Source organism: Capra hircus, chromosome 8, assembly GCF_001704415.2.
Source record: "Capra hircus breed San Clemente chromosome 8, ASM170441v1, whole genome shotgun sequence".
NCBI lineage: Eukaryota > Metazoa > Chordata > Mammalia > Artiodactyla > Bovidae > Capra > Capra hircus.
The window spans coordinates 60,507,274-60,527,036 of NC_030815.1; the positions used below are offsets into that span (position 1 = coordinate 60,507,274).

General features: G+C 37.8%; 1 protein-coding gene across 2 annotated transcripts in view; it reads left to right on the plus strand.

The window, feature by feature from the left end:
- MELK (maternal embryonic leucine zipper kinase) overlaps positions 1 to 19,763 on the plus strand; it is a 71,540-nt gene that overhangs the window by 39,256 nt on the left and 12,521 nt on the right. For both annotated transcript variants that reach the window (XM_005683873.2, XM_018052179.1), the window contains 3 exons: positions 842 to 928; positions 7,886 to 8,014; positions 12,351 to 12,473. In XM_005683873.2, the coding sequence (XP_005683930.2) occupies positions 842 to 928; positions 7,886 to 8,014; positions 12,351 to 12,473 (339 nt within the window). The remainder of the gene's footprint in view (positions 1 to 841; positions 929 to 7,885; positions 8,015 to 12,350; positions 12,474 to 19,763) is intronic.

The following is a 19,763-nucleotide window of genomic DNA, read 5'->3' on the forward strand; positions in this document are numbered from 1 at the left end:
GGCTATTGTGAAGTGAATTCTTACATTGGAAATGTGACTTTATAATTACATTCCTTATAATTCTCTTCCTATGTGATTTTCTGAACTCCTGTTGCAGGGACAGGCCAGACTCTACCTGCCTTTTCATTCTCAGTGATCCTTGTTTGGTTCTGAGAACCTATTTCTGGTCCCATCTCTGGTGAGGTCTCATCCTGCAGGGGTCAGACTACTTGGATCACTTCTGTCCTTAATCAAAATAATGTTTGTGTGGAGGCAGTATCACTTCTTCCTTCTAACAATTGTGCTTGGCCAGTGCCTTCATCATAATGATGATTGTGCAGCATCTGTGGCACTGTCAGAAGGGCTCCTTGGATTGTGCTAAACCCAAACATAACCTGGGAGACTGTATGCTACAAGTCTGACCCACTCTTTTCCCAGTCTCTTGTGTAGCCCCTAGTTTTCGATGTCTAGATGACTGCTCTTGGATGCAAATGTTGGTCCCTGTCTTGCAGTAGAGGAGGAGCATAGAGTCCCTGGGCTGCCCAGCAGAATTGTAGCAGTCGATCAGATGATGATGGGGACGTGAAAAGCTAGGAAAGAGAGCTCATCACCTTCTTGAACTGCTTATTGTTATCTGCTTATATCTCTAAAAATTGTGGAGGATGTTTATTCTTACCTAAGAGTTTGACAAACTCATGTTGTTTTTACATGTTGGTGTTCGATTTTATTTTATTTTATTGATTTTATTAAAAAAAATTTTTTTTTCGGTGTTTGATTTTAGAAGGTAATTATGATAATTTAAAGGTTTTAAAACCATAAATATTTTATTAATGTTAATAAAATTGATAAAATTTTTTTCTAGCTTATTCACCTTGATGAAGATTGCGTAACAGAACTTTCTGTACATCACGGAAACAACAGGCAAACTATGGAGGATTTAATTTCACTGGTAAGAAATATAGCATGAATCTGAAAGTATTATCTTTTGTTTTCTCTTTTTTTTGTTTCATCAGTACAGTAAAAATAGTATAGCGTTTTTCAGGCCTAAGATTTTATCCTGGGTGAAAACACTGTATTGCACTTAGTTTATGTTTGTGTATATTTTCAACTCTTTTCTGATGTCTGTTAGATAGCCTCTTTAGAAATGAGGTTGAACAAGGAGAGTTACAGTGGAAAAAATATTAAGAAACAGATCAAATGAATCCAGAGAATTTTCAGAGTTCCAATTCTGACAACTTTAAATTCTTTAACACAGAAGTGTGATTCTGCTGTAGCAATGAGGTAAACACAAAGCAGTTTTCATTTTACCTGAAAGCATCCCACTAGCATCACATCACCCCCAACCTTATGAACCAGATACATGTGATTTCTGGTGTTGGATCATTTTTAGCTGTTTCAGATGCTTAATCACTACATCCTATATGTAGTTTCTCCTGGAAACAGAGGCTGTCTCTGAGTACAGTCTGACATGACGGGCAGGGATCGCACCCAGCTTACCTCCTGGTTCAGTACCATGTCTTTCATCGCCTATGAATTGTGTTTGCTTTTTCCTCTTTTCTAACTTGAAAGGGAAAGGCCTTAAGCAGATTTTTTTTTAAAGAACTAACCAAAGCTTTGCTAAGCCACAAATTTTTTCAGTGAGGAGGTACGAAAGAATTCTTTTGAATGACTCAGTAAGTCTTTTGAAAGACAATTTCAGACAAATGGAACATATCTGGAAAACAGAGTGATACTTTACTTTTTCAATGGAATGAAAGGAAATGGCAAGAATTGGGAACTGCTGCTAGATATGTCAGGTCCTTCTTTTTTATTTTTTAAGTATTTATTTATTTGGCTACACCAGGTCTTAGTTGCAGCATGCAAACTCTTAGTTGTGGCATGTGGGATCCAGTTCCCTGACCAGGGATTGAACCCCGGCCCCCTGTATTAGGAGCAGGAGTCCTAGCCGCTGGACCACCAGGGAAGTCCCAGGTCCTTCGTCTGTTAGAGTGAAAATTTGACGTTTTCACATAGACGAGTTTCATATAAACATGGCTTTTTCTTTGGGATGATCTTGAAAGCTATATTTTGGATTCAAGAAATTGCTTTTTCAGTTGTTATTATAGAAATTTTCAAATATCTGTAGAGGGACTAGTATAATAACAATGATTTTCCATGCACTCATCTTCTAGCTTTAATTAACAGGTATTAACATTTTGCCAGTTTTATCTATATCCCAGCACTGTCCTCTGTCTGCCCTTTTTAGCTAAGACATTTCAAAGCAAATCCCATGTATCATGTTGTTTTATGCAGAAAAACTTTGGCAGGAGATTTACAAACTTTAAAACCTGAATCTGAAAAGTAACATATTCAAAACTTCAAGAATCTTTGGGTGAAAAGTCTTTAAAATAGTGTCCTTTATGTGGTCTCTACATATAGTTTTCAAACTTGAAACTGAAATGGAAATTGGAATTATAAAACAATATAACGAAGCATGATAGAGATGGTTTTCTGGTATTACATCTCTCTAAATATCTCAGTTGTCTTGAAAGCTGGGTGTGACAAACGTCAAGAATGTGTGAGGAGAGTAATAGTTTTCTTCTTGTGTACTTTCCCTTCATTCTTAAATGTTTGTACTTATTTTCCAGTCCTAGGGATGAGTAGACAACCTCTTCAAAACCTTGGCTGAACATTGGAATCACCTAGGAACTTTAATCTTGATGCCTAAATCCCAACCCCAGAGATTATTATTTCATTGATCTGGGGTGTGGCCTAAGCATCAGAATTTTTAAAAGCTTCCCAGATGATTGCAGTAGGTAGACGGGGGTTGGGAGGTACTACTCTAGATTCTTGCTCTTCAAAGTGTGATCTATGACCAGCAGCATCAGCATCACTTTGTGCACCTCAGACCTGCTGAATCAGAATCTGCATCTTAGTAGAACCCATGTGATTCATCGTGAAGCACTGGTCTGAGTCAGTGGCTCTCAACTGGGAGTGATTTTGCCCCTCCAGGGACATTTTTGGTTGTCACACCTAGGGTGTGTGTATATGCCAATATCACCTGGTGGGTAGAGGCCAGGGATGCTGCTATATATCCTATAGTACACAAAGTAAGCCCTGGCCACAAATTACCCAGGTCAATTATCAATAGTGTTGAAGTTGAGAAATCCTGGTCTGGGAAGTCTCATAGAATTCACATTGGTTCTAGGTACTTTCCAGTTTAAAGAGCCTTGGGAAAACCAGGTTTGAGATCAGCCATGGTTTGTTAATTTCTTTTTTTTTTTTTCTGGTGTCTTGGGCACTCTGCTGTTACTTTTCAGGCTGGCTAGACAGGACAGAGATCAGTTTAATGTGATCCATGCTGGGTATGGAGCTACTGATCTTTGTGTAAAGAGAGAGAAACAATATTATTCACAAACATTCAACTTTTGGAACTACCACTTATCTACCTGAGCATTCTTAAACTGCTTTTTGTATTAGAAGTGAGAATCTCTTCATGTGTCATGATTTTGAGCCATCTTGTTTTAACCCTCTTGAGATTTCCTCCAGTGGTGCTAGAGCTTCCACTTCATTGCTTTCCTCACTTTCCCCCTTGTCTTCCAGCTGTGAGTGGCTCTGGATTGTGGAGCAGCCAGTTATCTGGTTGGGGAACTTCACTGAAGGTCCCATGTGCACACAAGGACCTCCAGACCAAGACAGATCCTTTCCCCTCACCCCTGTGGTGAAAACCCTCATGTATTCTGGTGACGGAGGTTTCAAGATTGAGGGCCCTACTGTGGGAATATAAATGTCATTCCTTTCTCAAGACCCTGTTTTCTGGACACTGTTCTGTCTTACCCTTTCCTTACATGCTCTTTCTCATGCCCTTAAGACGGATGTCTTGGCTGACACGTCAGCCTCAGCAGGTGGTGGTCTGCACGTAGAACAAACTTCCTTATCTTCAAAGCCTTACGACATGACTTCCTCGTCCAAGAAGGAGACTCAATAAATATGCACTCAGGATTTTCTCGGGCAGTTGCTCTTTCGTGAGCTCTCCCTGCACTGTCTCTCATAATCCTGTGTGGTTGTGAGAATTAATTCAGGACGACACCGCTATACCCCAGGAGCAAGGTCAGGGAAAGGAGACTGAGCCGCTCCTCAGTTTATCAAACCCTCTGATCCAGTAGCTGCCTGTCTTCAGCCCAGGCAGTCCTTTAACATTTGGTTTGCGTGAACAATAACTGGGGATTTTAAAATGTTTTTCATTTCCTGGAAGTAGAACCTTCTTTATAACAGGTAAACCTTTTGCTTTACTCTCAGACATTTGACTTTCTAAAGAGGGAGCTGCTTAAAAGATAAGAGAGACATTGGTTGTGTTAGACTTGAGGATTGACATCACCTGGAAAGCGTAACTAATGCATTGATTTATCTGTTATTAAACACAGAACTCCCCTGTGCATATTATCATAATAAATGGTATGCAATAGCTGTGGCAAAAAAGTTATTAAAAGGATGCTTTTTTTGCCTAGGGAAATAGTTTCCAGGATGATTATTAAGCTCTGAGGTATGTTTAGAAAACTCCACCTAAAACTCATCATTTTCCCATTGTTGTTTACAATGCCTGGGTTATGCCATTGTTGACAAGCAAGTGGCAACTTATTTCTGAAACATTGTTTCTAATCAGTTTATGGCATTGTTTCTAATCAGTTTATGGCATCAGTTTCAAAAAGGCATTTATCACACATGAGACCATAGATGTGGAAGGTGCAAAAAAAACCTTTAACATGGGAATTCTCTGGCGATCCAGTGATTATGACTTGATGCTTCATTCCTGGGGTGTAGAATTCAGTACCTGGTCAGGGAACTAAGATCCTACAAGCTATGCCGCACGACCAAATAAATAAATGAATAAACGGTTAAATAAATAAAACCTTTAACATAACCTTTGGAGAGGAGAGAGTTAGTTTTCACCCAGTTTCCAAGTACCTTCTCCATGAAACCTTTCCCATCCTTCTTCTCCCCAGCCTATCTGAATGAAAGGCATGATTCCATGATAATTTATCACAGTGTTATACTTCTTCCACTAGATTGATACGTCTATTATGTGAATTTCAAAGTATATGCTACAGTTGTGGCTATCTCAAATGTTAGCAGATAAAACTTATTAATAAAATCAGAGGTGATAGTAGACCTCTTTGGGTCATGTGAGAGATGACATGTGAGACATGACCCCTTTTTGAGAGATACATAACATAAAATACTATTTAGTTTTAAATTTTAACACTTTCACAGGGCAGAGAGTCTCATAGTCTTGAGTACATTATTTAGAAACTTTTAGTTTTTCATGAGGATTGAACAGACATGTTTATATTCAACACCTCCTAAAACCTCACTAAAATAGTGATAAAGGAATAAAAAGGCAAACATTTCACAGTGAAAGAGGAGATAAAAGAAATGTCGATAAAATTTTAGAAGTTATAAAATAGCTAAGTGGCAGCTGACCTAGCATTTTGGAGAAAACTGAAAGCAAAGTGCATGGAGTGGGAAAAGGCAGTAAGCAAATTGTTAGGGCCCTGGATCTCCAGAAAGGCTCAGGAACCAGAGGTCCTAGGAACCTCTGGAGTCAGGGAAGTGAGCAGATTGGCAACCAGGAAGATTGGTTGGAAGTCCCTATTAGGAGCAGTTAGACTCTAGGTCCCTTTCTTTACCTTGTGCTGTGTGATAACCTTTCCCCCACTCCAGCAGAAGACTGGAGAGACACTGAACAAGACATGCTCTTGTACCAGATGCAGCTCAGGTCGGGGTGATGAGCCATTCTGAAATGGACGCATTGACACACACAGTCCCCTTACTGAACAGTGAACCACCATCTCTAACTTCCTTCCCTAGTCAACTCTGAGAATGCTGGGATCAGGATTTTATCCTAACTGCAGTGGCATTGGGGAAAATACTGGGAGACTCATCTCTAGGCAAAAGCTAAGAGAAAAGACCTATTATACCAATGGTTGGGAGTTCAACTTCCTGCCTGTTAACCTTAAAGCAGGGCTTCCCAACCCCTGGGCCACAGACTGGTATGATCCATAGCCTGTTAGCAACCAGCCCACACAGCAGGAGGTGAGCAGCAGGCTGGAGCTTCATCTGTATTTACAGCTGCTCCCCATCGCTTGCATTACTGCCCGAGCTCCTCCTGTCAGATCAGCAGCAGCATTAGGTTCTCATGGGAGTGTGAACTCTACTGTGAACTGCGTATGTGAGGAATCTAGGTTGCGTACCTATTAGAATCTAATACCTGATAATCTGATTCTGCATTATGGTGAGTTGTATAATTATTTCATTATGTATCACAATGTAATAATAATAGAAATAAAGTGCACAATAAATGTAATGTGCTTGAATCGTCCAGAAACCATCCTCCCCTCACCCCCATCTGTGGAAAAATTGCCTTCTACAAATCCAGTCCCTGGTGTGAAAAGGCTGGGGAGAAAGAGAGAAACCCCCAAGGTAATAAACTGCCCCAAACTACACATAGCCTTTTAGCTGTGCAGTATGCTCTTTGCTTCTAAATAGAGACCATCAGCCAGAGACCACCAGACCTTTGAGGACAGCCCCTAACATGAAAGTCAAAGATCAAAACAATGGGGTCAGGGAGAGAGTGAAGAAAAGTATAGATACTCAGAAAAAATCAGATAATGCAGGGAGTGGGAGAAAATGGCTAAGAAACAATAATTACTATTCTTTGAGATAAGAGAAGCTATTTCTTTTTCGAAATAGGAATAAGATGACTTAACAAGAACATTTTAAGAGATAGCTCTTGAAGATTTAAAATATGACCAGAGAAATGAAAAGCTCAGTAGACATATTTCAAAATGAAGTTAATGTGAAATCTTTCAAAGGTAGACCCTAAAGACAAATATATGCACAAAGAGAAGAGAAGGTAAGAAAGGTCCAACATACACATAATAGAAGCTGCAGGAAAATGAAGAAACAGAGGAGGGGAAGGAACCATCAAATAAACAGTATGAGAAAAAATATTCCAGAAGTGAAAGTATAAGTAACTAGGGCTTGGCAAAATGGATGAAAATAAATCTGCACAAAAGCCTATTTTAGTAAACTTCCAGAAAACTAGGGGTGAAAAAGGAGATCCAGATTTTCTAGAGACAGCAAGCAAAAAGTCATACACAAAGGTTTGGGAATCAGAAAGACTTGATTTTTTGATAACTGTACTAAAAGTGGGAAGACCATGGGACAGTGCCTTCGAAGCTGTGAAAATTATTGTCAACCTAGAATTCCATACTCAGCCAAACCAGAATCAAGTGTGTGAACAGCATATAGTCATTTACCAGACATGTAAAATCTCGAAAAATTTACCTCCCATTCATCCAATAATTAAAAAGTTTAATAATTGGCATGGCAGGGGTTCCCCAGGACTCTACTCACCTTTTGGCCTCTGTTCTGATTGATGTCAGGGTACCAATTAAATATTTTGGACATTACCTTTACTTAGTTGTAAGGACTATTTACATGATTATAATAACATAAATGTGATTTAACTAAAAACTGTGATAAAATTATAGTAGAGAATACAGGAAGGAGATATGTTGAGAGAAAAGTAAGGAATTGAAATAGAGCTAATTTCTTTTTTCCATAGTAAGAAAGCTAGAGACACTATCTGACACGAAACCAAAATTGAAAGCTGTATAAAAGCAGTTGATTTAGAAATACTTAGAAAATAACTGAAAGTGTTAAAAAGTGGTACCTTTTAGGGAGTGGAAATTGTGTATGGGGTATGGTGTAGGGGATTGCTGTTTTTCATCATATGCTTTGTAAAGCTTAAAAAAAAATTCTAAATTCTGAATGTCATGACATTGGGGAAAAATATTAATTTAAAATAAAGATGATGTCAAAAGCAAGGTTAGTCTTCTAAACAACTCGATTTTCTTTTCTCCAGTGGCAGTATGATCACCTGACAGCTACTTACCTTCTGCTCCTAGCCAAGAAGGCTCGGGGGAGACCAGTTCGTTTAAGGCTTCTTTCTTCCTATGGACAGGCCAACTCAACGCCAGTCACAAACATAAAGGTGAATGTTAGAACCTTTCGTGTGGGTGCCATCCGCTCTTGCCATGTGCTTCCTCTGTTCATGAGTGAATACACGCCAGGAAGGTTAACTTTGCTGATGTCAAGGCCCCGGAGACAAGGCATTTTATGATTTAAATATTTTTGTTAAGGGAAATGAGAAATTCTGAGCTTGAATGCTAAAATTTTGAATGTCTGCCTGGCATTAAAAGAAAAATTTCTCCCTTCCTCCTTTTTTCCCATGAAAGTAACTCCTGATTGTTGTAGAATAATTTTAAGCCACAGATAAACTAAAGGAGAATGTAATTTATCTATAAAGCTACTACCATCTATAGATAAAATAGTTTTTATTTTATTTAGTATGCTTGTTTATATCTTATGTTAGGACAAATTATAGGACAAATTATATATGTTTTATGTAAATGAAGTGTTTCCGTGAATATTTTGATACTCATTTATGTTAGGGGTTTAGGATGTTTTGAATACTAGATACAGCTCATGCAACTCAAATTTCTTCTATGACTTGTAACTATTCTTTTCTATTTTGTAGTCTTTGTCTCATTTTCCATCGTCATGAATGTGTAGAATGGTGGAGAAGCCTTACCTATTTGGAAGCACTGTGTCATTCCTAAGTGCTCACATCAGTCTGTTTTCTATGTGATTCTCTGTATTTCTCATGGCTTAAAATTCTGCCTTCCAAATACTTTGCTGAATGCATGTGGAGCTTTGTAATAAAATCTTCCTTCCATTAGTTCAGGTTGCAGTTTAAATGATTTTAGCACTAGAAAGCTGTACTTCTTTTATTCTCAGAGAGAGGTAGTGTGCCCTCTTTGTGGAATCCAGAATGTTTGCTCAGCCTCTCAGTTGCGTTTGACTCTTTGTGGCCCTGTAGACTGTAGCCTGCCAGGCTCCTCTGTCCATGGGATTTCCTGGACGAGAATACTGGAGTGGGTTGCTGTTTCCTCTTCCAGGGGATCTTCTTCTCTCTGGGATTGAACCTGCATCTCTCGTATCTCCTGCATTGGCAGGCAAATTCTTTACCACTGTGCCACCTGGGAAGCCTGGAATCTAGTATAGCCCAAATGATTATGTGAGTGCAGTGATTTTTTTTTAATTGGAGGATAATTGCCTTACAATGTTGTGTTGGTTTCTGCCATACAACAATGTGAATGAGCCGTAAGTGTACATATGTCCCCTCCCTCTTAAGTCTCCCTCCTGCGTCCCAGATATTTTTTTCTTTAGGTATCAAAGCTGTGTTTTAAAAATCTTCAGATGCTACCCCTTTCCTAATCTTTTGTTGAATCCACCCATATCCCCAGCCCTGGCAATTCCTTTAACAACTCATGTAGATCTCTCTTTTGGCGTTTGTCAATCATGTACTGCACGTATAGTGGTTCTTTTGTCCCTGAGAGACCTAACTTGTCTCCCTTCTCTCCCTAGTTGGTCTTTTGACCAAATTAAAAACTGAAAAGTGTTAGTATAAGGGGCTGTTGTGTGAAGAAATCTCTGAAGTGAGATAATCTTACTGCTGGGCTGTTTTTCTTTTTAAAAACATTTTAGTTTTGTATTGGAGTATAGCCTATTTACAATGTTGTGATAGTTTCAGGTGGACAGCAAAGGGTGAGCTGTTTTTCTAGTCTTTTCTCAGAGAGTTATACTGGGTTGGTGAATATCCCATGCCCAGGTAGATCTTTAACCTGCTGACTCCATGAACCGTCCCATCCCTCATCCTGCTCACAGAGCAAACTCTTTAAAGTCTGATACTCAAGTTGGTACCTTTGGGTTCAGGAGGACGCAAAAACATAAACTTTGATTCTGATCAAGGTAATTGCAGAGAGATGTTAGATACCTCCATACTTAGAATAAACCTCAGCTTAATTTTATTTGTTTTTTATGTTTTGGCTGTACTGTGTGGCATGCAGGATCCTAGCTCCCTGACCAGGGATTGAACCCAGGCCCTCAGCAGTGAAAGTGCAGAATCCTAACCACACTGGACTGCCAGGGAACTCCCTAGGTTTTTGAGTTTATGACACCCTAGTTAAAAGGTCTTAGACATTTTCCTGAGCCGTTAGATTTTCTTATATCTGCATTGGCCTGGTCTCAATTGATGTGCTTATATGAGTCATAGAGTATCCAAGGAAAAATGATCTGGGAAGGTATTTAATCTTCCATCTAATGAGCATTTACCCAATAATTTAATTATTTGGGCATTTATATTATTGAGTCAATTTTTATAGCCAATAAAGAGTTTTTATTTTTTTATTTTTTTTAAGAGAGTTTTTAATGACAAGAAATGAAGTAGAAACCAAATTTTTTTTTTTTCCTCCCTGATCTTTATGCAACTCACTAAGGCTTGAAGCAAGCTATATAGTCTTTCTGCTATTCTCCTCCTTGATAGAATCACTCTTTTTTCCTCTAGAGTGTTCTTTATAAAAAAAGTAATTCTGCACTATTAATCAATGGATGACACTTTCAGTGAAATGATAATACAATCTGATCTGAGAACCACAAAAAGGCCACATATTTTCAACATCATTAGCATTTTCAGGCCCTGTGCTAGCTCTTAGGAAACAGTCTGTATGAAGGAGAGTGCTTGCTGTCTAACAGATAAGATGAGGCAAGACACGTATAAATAACACAACATCATAGCAGATGGTGGGTGCCAGGTAGGCACTAGAGATGTGTGATAGGGGCTTTATGGAGCATGGGAGTGATCACTATGGGTGATTCAAACTGGATCCATTGTTAAGTTTAGGAAAGTGAAAAGAAGGAACACAGAATTTAGGGCAAGATAAATGGAATTAGCAAAAACTCAGTCTCCTAAATGTGCTTGATGTATTCTTTTGACAATGATTAGATTTGTTTGGTTAAAATAGAGTTCGAGGGCGAAAAGTAAGAGAGGGAGAGAGAATGGGTGATCTGGAAGGGTAGCTGAAAGCTAGATTGTAGAGAACCTTGAAAGGCCAGATCAGAGGGTTAGACTTTATGCTCTAGGTAATGGGAAACTGGATTTTTGAGCAAGCTATGACAACGACAAATCACCAACTTGACTGATTTTCAGAATTCATCCATTTGTGTATAGGATTATTCAGTCAGGGATGTGTATGTGCTTTTACTCCCTACTGTAGCCCTCATTCATACAATACTGCGCTTCTCCCCACTGAGCCTAGACTTAGTGTTTTTCTCAGCCTAGCACTCCATGTAACTAGTTCTGCTGCTACTGCTGCTAAGTCACTTCAGTTGTGTCCGAACCTGTGCGACCCCATAGACAGCAGCCCACCAGGCTCCCCGTTCCTGAGATTCTCCAGGCAAGAATACTGGAGTGGGTTGCCATTTCCTTCTCCAATCCATGAAAGTGAAAAGTGAAAGTGAAATCGCTCAGTCTAGTTGATGGTAATTGACAACCCGAGAGCTGTGTCATCCCTGGTTAAGAGGGTGGAAGGACTAGTGGTGGGGATTGTATTGTCTGCCTGAATAGTTTAGATATGAGAAAATTTGTCCTTGAATTAGAAAAGAAGGGATTTTTGGGGTGTAAGAAATTCAAGTACAGTTGCCTGGCCAGGCTAAATAGATGTTGAAGGAAAGAAAAATAAAAAACCCAGCTATACTGCATAGTCTTAGAATTTAGGGTATATCTAGTATATTCCTAGTTTATTTAGCTTCCCAAGTGGCTCAGTCAGTGGTAAAGAAGCCGCCTACCACTGTAGGAGATGCAGGTTTGATCCCCACTTTACTATTCTTGCCTGGGGAATGCCATGGACAGAGGAACCAGGCAGGCTACAGTCCATGGGGTTGCAAAGAGTCAGACATGCCTGAGCAACTGAGCACAGACAGTTTATTGAGGAGGAAGAATGAAGGAAAATAAGTGACTCTGGTGGTATTATTAGCATAGGATCCCAAATATCTTATCTCCAGGAGATGTTTCATAAGGCTAATTTATTCCTAGTGGAAATTGCTAACTACTCAGTATGTTCTTTCAACCAAGAAACCTCTATTTCAGAGTCCCTTCCATTTTCTACTTTGTCAGAGAGCTTCTTATTTGTGGATTTGCAAAGGAGTCATTTGTCTGGTGTTGTAGTGATTTTCTGATAATGATAAGCTACTTAGCCATATAACATAAGAACATTCCAAGGCATCTTGTTTGAGAGTCAGAGATTCTCCTATCTAATAATTGGAATTAAAGACTTTTGACTTCTTGTTTTCAGTTTTGGATGTGAGCTCCTTCTATATACTGTCTCTCATTTGTTTCTGCTTCCAGGGCCTTGCCCTGTGCCTGTAATAGACCCTTAAAAACTGAATCATGGTGGCATTGTTTTCTGAGTTCTTCTGTTTTTGAATAGTTGAAGAATCTGAGTCTAGAAGATATGATCACCAGTGATGAAAATTATGTGGCTGGATTAATAAACTATGACTGGTGTGAAGACATTTCATCAAGAGGTGTGGCTACTCCACAAACACCACAGGTTGGTTATTTTTATTATTTAAAGTAAAATATGTTATCTCAGTTATAAAACATATCTAAGCTATATAACATGAGATCTAATTTGTGCTTGCAAATTTCATGAATTCCTAAACCATTGAAAATATTAACAGGAGATTGTTGGGGTATAAATCAAAGGAAGCCAGTTATTTCCAAGTTGAATTCTTTTCATTTTGGAGTACTTTACTTCTCTTTTTTTTCCTTTCTTCCTCTCCCCTCCTGTTTATAGAATGAGGTATAATTTTTTTATTTTTTCTGGTAGAAGACATTTTTATTATCTTATTGGTTTTCTTTCATTTTATTGTTTGTACTTTATTTATTTATTTATTTATATTAATTTTAATTGGAGGTTCATTACTTTACAATATTGTATTGGTTTTGCCATAAGGACATGGAAGCAACCTAAATGTCCATCAGCAGATGAATGGATAAGAAAGCTGTCGTATATACACACAATGGAGTATTACTCAGCCATTAAAAAGAATACATTTGAGTCAGTTCTAATGAGGTGAATGAAACTGGAACCTATTATACAGAGTGAAGTAATCCAGAAAGAAAAACACCAATACAGTATACTAATACATATATATGGAATTTAGAAAGATGGTAGCTATAACCCTGTATGCGAGACAGCAAAAGAGACACAGATGTATAGAACAGTCTTTTGGACTCTGTGGGAGAGGAAGAGGGTGGGATGATTTGGGAGAATGGCATTGAAACATGTATAATATCATATATGAAATGAGTCGCCAGCCCAGGTTCAATGCATGATACAGAATGAGGTATAATTTAAATGTCCCTGTTCCACAAACTTATCAATACTTGATATTTTTTGTATTTAATATTTTCTAATCTGATGAATGTGAAGTGATACCTCAGTGTGGTTTTTTTTTCCTTGACACAGTTTATTTTAATAAAAAATACAGCTGAACATTTATCACAGATTACATGAAACTATACACAATGACATTCTCTCTGCATAGTAACCAACACTGATGTGTATAACTTGATTTTTTTAGATGGATTACTTACAGTCTTTTAAAGTGCAATTTATTTAAGAGTTTAAGCAAATCATAGGATAAAGGATCTTTCTAATAAATGAGTAATGTTAAAAAGATGATATATTTGGATAAATCTTTCAAAAATCAGACTCAGTGTGGTTTTAATTTGTACTTTTGATTACGTTTGTATCTTTTCATATGTTGATCAGCCAATCTTTTTTTCCTGTTTTATGAAATGATTTCTTTGTGTCTTTTGCCTATTTTTCTTTTGGATTGTTTCTTTTCTCTTGTGGTATGGAGGCAATTCTAAGTTTAATTCTGACCATTTGTTGGTTGTGTATTGCAGGTGTACAGGTATCTTATCTGAGTTTGTCACTTGTCTTTTTACTTTGATGGCAGGAGTCATTAATTTTAATGAGTTGTCAGTATTTTTCTTTATGGCTTGTAACTTTTGTATCTTTTAAAAGAAATCATTCTCCAAAAGTTATAAATGCATTCACACATATTGCTTCTCAAGTTTTAAAGCTATTCCTTTCACATTTAAGTCTTTAATCTATGGAGAATTAATTCTCTTACATGGTGTGAGGTCGGGAATCAATTCTTCCTCTTATAACCAGTTGTGCCAGCACCATTATAAAGTGCAGTCTTTCTGCACTGATTCACAGTGGCACTTTTGTCAGATGTCAAGTTGTTATATGTATGTCTGCTTCTGAGAAATATTTTGTTTCATTGGTTTATTTGCACCAATACCATCTGTCTTACCTCTTCAGTTTTATAATATTTCTTTTATCTGGATGGCCCGTTTCCTCCCATCTTAGGCCTCTATAGGGATATCTTGGCTATTTCTTGTTCCTTTGCATTTCTGTGTACATATTAGAGTCATTTTGATAAATTTTTGATAAATTTATAACTTTACATACACTTAAAAATTGAAATTACATTGGTTCTAAGATTCAATTTGGGAAAAAATTGAGGTCTGTACTCTGAAACCCCTCATCTGTAGACATAGTATACCTTGCTTTTTATTAGGTTTTAGTTAAGTGCTTTTGATAAAATTTTATAAATTTCTCCCAAAAGATCTTATATATCTTTTACTAGATTTATTCCTGAGTACTTTTATTTTTTATTGCTATTGGGAGTGTTAGGCTTTTTAAAGTCACATTTTCTAACTGTCTAATACTGGTGTATAGATAAGAAATTGATTTTTGTGTATTGTTCTTAAATTCAACAGCTTTCATAAACTCTTAAATTCTTATACTTTATATATTCTTTCACATATTATGAAAAATCAGCTGTGAATGATAGTTTTGTCACTTTATTTCCAATTCTCATGCCTTTCAGTTCAGTTCAGTCGCTCAGTCGTGTCCGACTCTTTGTGACCCCATGAGTCGCAGCACGCCAGGCCTCCCTGTCCATCACTAACTCCCGGAGTTCACTCAGACTCATGTCCATCGAGTCAGTGATGCCATTTAGCCATCTCATCCTCTGTTGTCCCCTTCTCCTCCTGCCCCCAGTCTCTCCCAGCATCAGAGTCTTTTCTAGTGAGTCAACTCTTCGCATGAGGTGGCCAAAGTACTGGAGTTTCAGCTTCAGCATCATTCGTTGCAGAGAATACCCAGGGCTGATCTCCTGCAGAATGGACTGGTTGGATCTCCTTGCAGTCCAAGGGACTCTCATGCCTTTAGTGTCATTTTATTACTGTACTTAGTAGTCCTAACAATATAGCAGACATTCTGTGTTCTTCCCAACTGTAGAATGATGCTTCTAATATTTTACCATTAAATATGGTGCTTGTTTTTTCTTTTTCATTCCCCTTCACCCTCCCTTTCTCTGTTCTTTCCCTTTTCCTGTTATCCCCCTTTTCCCTCTCTCTTCTCTGTGCCTCCCACCCCATATTTTTCAGACTAGGAAAATTTTCTCATCTATCCTGGTTTGCTTAAAAATTAAGAATGTCAGTTGCAGAAAAAAAGCTTAGACAGAATTCATCTGTTGAGATAATCATCTGGCTTTGTTCTTTCCGTTTGTTAATGTAGCATATGTTATGTTAATAGATTTTATTCTGGAACAGTTTTGCATCCTTTGGATAAGCCCAGTTTGTCATGATGTATTTCTATCTTTTTTACACGTTGCTGGGCTTAGTTTACTAATAATTTTCATTTAGAATTTTTGCTTCTATGTTCTTAAGTGAGATTGGCCAATTCTTTCTTAAATGACTTTTTTTTTCTTTTGAAAATTTTTGTTTTGTTATGTATAAGTAATACATGGGTATATTCATCTTGTAAAAAAATTCAAACATTATGGAACTATTTTGAATAAAGAGTGAAAGTCTTTCTTCCCCTGTTCTTACATCCCATCCCATCTTATATTAATTGTATCTGATTGATATTAAGATTATAGTTTGTCTTTTAAAATGATTTGGAACATAGTCTTTTTTATTCCCTGAAATGGTATTTAAGAGCTATTAATTATATTTTCCTTGAGTGTATGATGGAGCTTATATAACTGTCTGGGCTGGGAATTTTTCTGTGAGAAGCTAGTCAACTACCGATTCAGTTTTCTTTTGTGTTTATAGGACTACCCAGTATTTCAATTTCTTTCTGTCAGTTTGGTGAATTTTGTTTTTCTAGAAGTGTCCATTTCATTTAAGTTTTAAAATGTTTTGGCATAAAATCACTGGATACTATGGTCCCATGGACCTTTCGCTCATTTTCCTCCAGTAGTTAATTTTGCATAACTGTGGCACAATTTTTTTTGGTTCTATACATTTTCAACTTCATAAATTACATTTTTAGAATGTAATGCTATTGATATTTGTTTTGATTGACTCACATTTCCCTTCATTTACTTACCCTTCTTATCTCTCAAATCCTTCATTCTAAAATTATTTTTTTTCTTCCTGAAGTGTATGCTTTAAAATTTCCTTTAGTGGAAGTCACAATTGATGGCAAACACTCTTTCTAAATCAGCTAAAATTGTCTTTTTTCACTTTCATTTTTGGAATGTAGTTTCTCTGTATATTGATTTCTAGTTTATCAGTTATTTTACACTCTTCATTTTAAACATTTTATTCCACTCTCCCCCCGCCCCCACCCTGTTCTCCTAGAGATAGTTTTGTTTTTAATTAATTAAGAATTGTTTAGTTGCTAAGTCATGTCCAACCCCGTGAACTGTCTCCCACCAGGCTCCTCTGTCCATGGGATTTCCCATGCAAGAATATTGGAGTGGGTTGCTATTTCCTTCTCCTCCACTGTCTTCTTGCTTCTGTGGTTACCATTGAGTAATCAGTGTCAGCAATTTGCCAGCGAATTTGGAAAACTCGGCAGTGGCCACAGAACTGGAAAAGGTCAGTTTCATTCCAATCCCAAAGAAGAGCAATGACAAAGAATACTCAAACTACTGCACAATTGCACTCATCTCACATGCTAGCAAAGTAATGCTCAAAATTCTCCAAGCCAGGCTTGGAGAACCATGAACTTCCAGATGTTCAAGCTGGATTTAGAAAAGGCAGAGGAACCAGAGATCAAATTGCTAACATCCGCTGGATCATAGAAAAAGCAAGAGAGTTCCAGAAAAACATCTACTTCTGCTTTATTGACTATGCCAAAGCTTTTGACTATGTGGATCACAACAAACTGGAAAATTCTTCAAGAGATGGGAATACCAGACCATCTGACCTGCCTCTGAGAAATCTGTATGCAGGTCAAGAAGCAACAGTTAGAACTGGAAATGGAACAACAGACTGGTTCAAATAGGGAAAGGAGTATGTCAAGGCTGTATATTGTCACCCTGCTTATTTAACTTACATGCAGAGTACATAATGAGAAATGCTGGACTGGAGGAAGCACAACTGGAATCAAGATTGCCAGGAGAAATATCAGTAACCTCAGATAGGCAGACGATACCACCCTTATGGCAGAAAGTGAAGAACTAAAGAGCCTCTTGATGAAAGTGAAAGAGGAGAGCAAAAAAGTTGGCTTGCAACTCTTTATTACAACATTCAGGAAACTGAGATCATGGCATCTGGTCCCATCACTTCATGGCAGATAGATGGGGAAACAATGGAAACAGTGACAGACTATTTTGGGGGACTCCAAAATCACTGCAGATGGTGACTGCAGCCATGAAATTAAAAGACGCTTGCTCCTTGCAAGAAAAGCTATGACCAACCTAGATAGCGTATTAAAAAGCAGAGACATTACTTTGCCAACAAAGGTCTGTCTAGTCAAAGCTATGATTTTCCAGTAGTCATGTCTGGATGTGAGAATTGGACTATAAAGAAAACTGAGTGCTGAAGAATTGATGCTTTTAAACTGTGGTGTTGGAGAAGACTCTTGAGAGTCCCTTGGACTGCAAGGAGATCCAACCAGTCCATCCTAAAGGAAATCAGTCCTGAATATTCATTGGAAGGACTGATGCTGAAACTGAAACTCCAATACTTTGGTCACCTGATGTGAACTGACTCACTGGAAAAGACCCTGAATGCTGGGAAAGATTGAAAGTGGGAGGAGAAGGGGAATACAGAGGATGAGGTGGTTGGATGGCATCACCAACTGGCATGGCATCACATGAGTTTGAGTAAACTCTGGGAGTTGGTGAGGGACAGGGAGGCCTGGCATACTGCAGTCCATGGGGTCACAAAGAGTTGGACACGACTGAGTGACTGTACTGAATCAGTGTCAGTCAGGTTGCTTTCTAGTTAGTCTTTTCTCCCTGGCTCTTTTTAGGATTTTCTCTTTGCTTTTGGTGTTCTGCAGTCTCATTGTTAGGTGTACTGTCTGGGTGAGTAGTGTCTTCTAGAGTTGTACAACTTGGCAAATATAGATATGGATTTCTTTTTGTTTGCAATTCATTGTGTTTCCTGTATTTGAGGATTTGTACCTTCAATTAATTTTAGAAAATATCTTGAGTAGTGCTCTTTCATTGCCTCTATTATCTATTTCTGGAACATATAATAGGTATATGTTAGACCATAGAAGGAAATGGCAACCCACTCCAGTATTCTTGCCTGGAGAATCCCAGGGACGGAGGAGCCTGGTGGGCTGCCGTCTAAGGAGTCGCACAGAGTCGGACACAACTGAAGTGACTTAGCAGCAGCAGACCATAGAGCTTCGTCTTCCATTTATTTTAAACTCTCTTTCATATATCCCATATCTTTCTCTCTAAGCTGTATTCTAGATCGTTTCAGATTTATTTCACATTCATGTTCTTTTTTCATTTCTATCTATCTGCTATTTGACATGTCCATTGAATTTTTCATTTTTATCATTGCATTATTTCTAGGGATTTTTATTCTTCTTCAAAATTGCTTTAACATTTTTCTTTTCATGTTTTAAATTTTTTATTATTTCAAACATATGAACATATTTATGTTCTGTACTTGATACTTTTAATATCTTACATCTTTTTGGGTCTGTTTCTTTTGTTTATTTTTTCTCCTAACTTTTGCTCATGGTGTTTGTATCATTTGTGATTTTTTTTTAATAGGCTCATTTTTCTTGGAACTCTTTGGGAATGCTTTGAGGCTTGGATTAAGGGTTGAGGTCTTAGGTTGTGCTGGATTGAAGCTTTTCTTTCAGATAGGAATTGTGTTTCCTTTTGTCATGTTCCTGGAATACAACCATTTAGGACTAGAACTATTTTAAATCAAATTTTAAGGCTGAAATTTCTGGGATATGAATTTGAGCTCCAAACCTGTGTGAAGACTGTCCTGTGGTTACTTAGCAATTGTTAAAGGAACATAACCAGAGCCATAACCAGGACAGACAGGTGTTTTTGCCGACTCCTTTACAGGGCAGGTTTAAATTTATTCACCCTTTCATTTTTGTTTTGGCCCTTCCTGGCTTTACCTGGAAGCTTTGGCTCTAACTTAGCACCTTGCATAGGTCTCTTCTCCTGCAGTAGATTATGCGAGAGAGTGGGTAGATGCCCTTAGGGCAGCAGACAGTTTCAGACTTGATCACATTTCTAAATTCATGCTCCTGTTTTTTATTTGACCTCTGAGGATTTTCCTATCTTTTCTGCAAGCTCAACCATAAATTTAAAAGGATTAAGACATATTTTCTATGCAACATTTCTGTTAGAACATTTGAACAGTTTTTCTATGCTGGTCATTGACTAAACTTTTATTTCTTGGTACATATTAGAAGCAAACTGGCAGTTTAGATATGGGAGGCAATTCTTAGGGATTTATTTGTGGCCATCCTCAATTGCCTAGAATCTGGGTGTGTTTGATTAAATACAGCTTGAAACATGTTGAAAATTACCTGTCAATA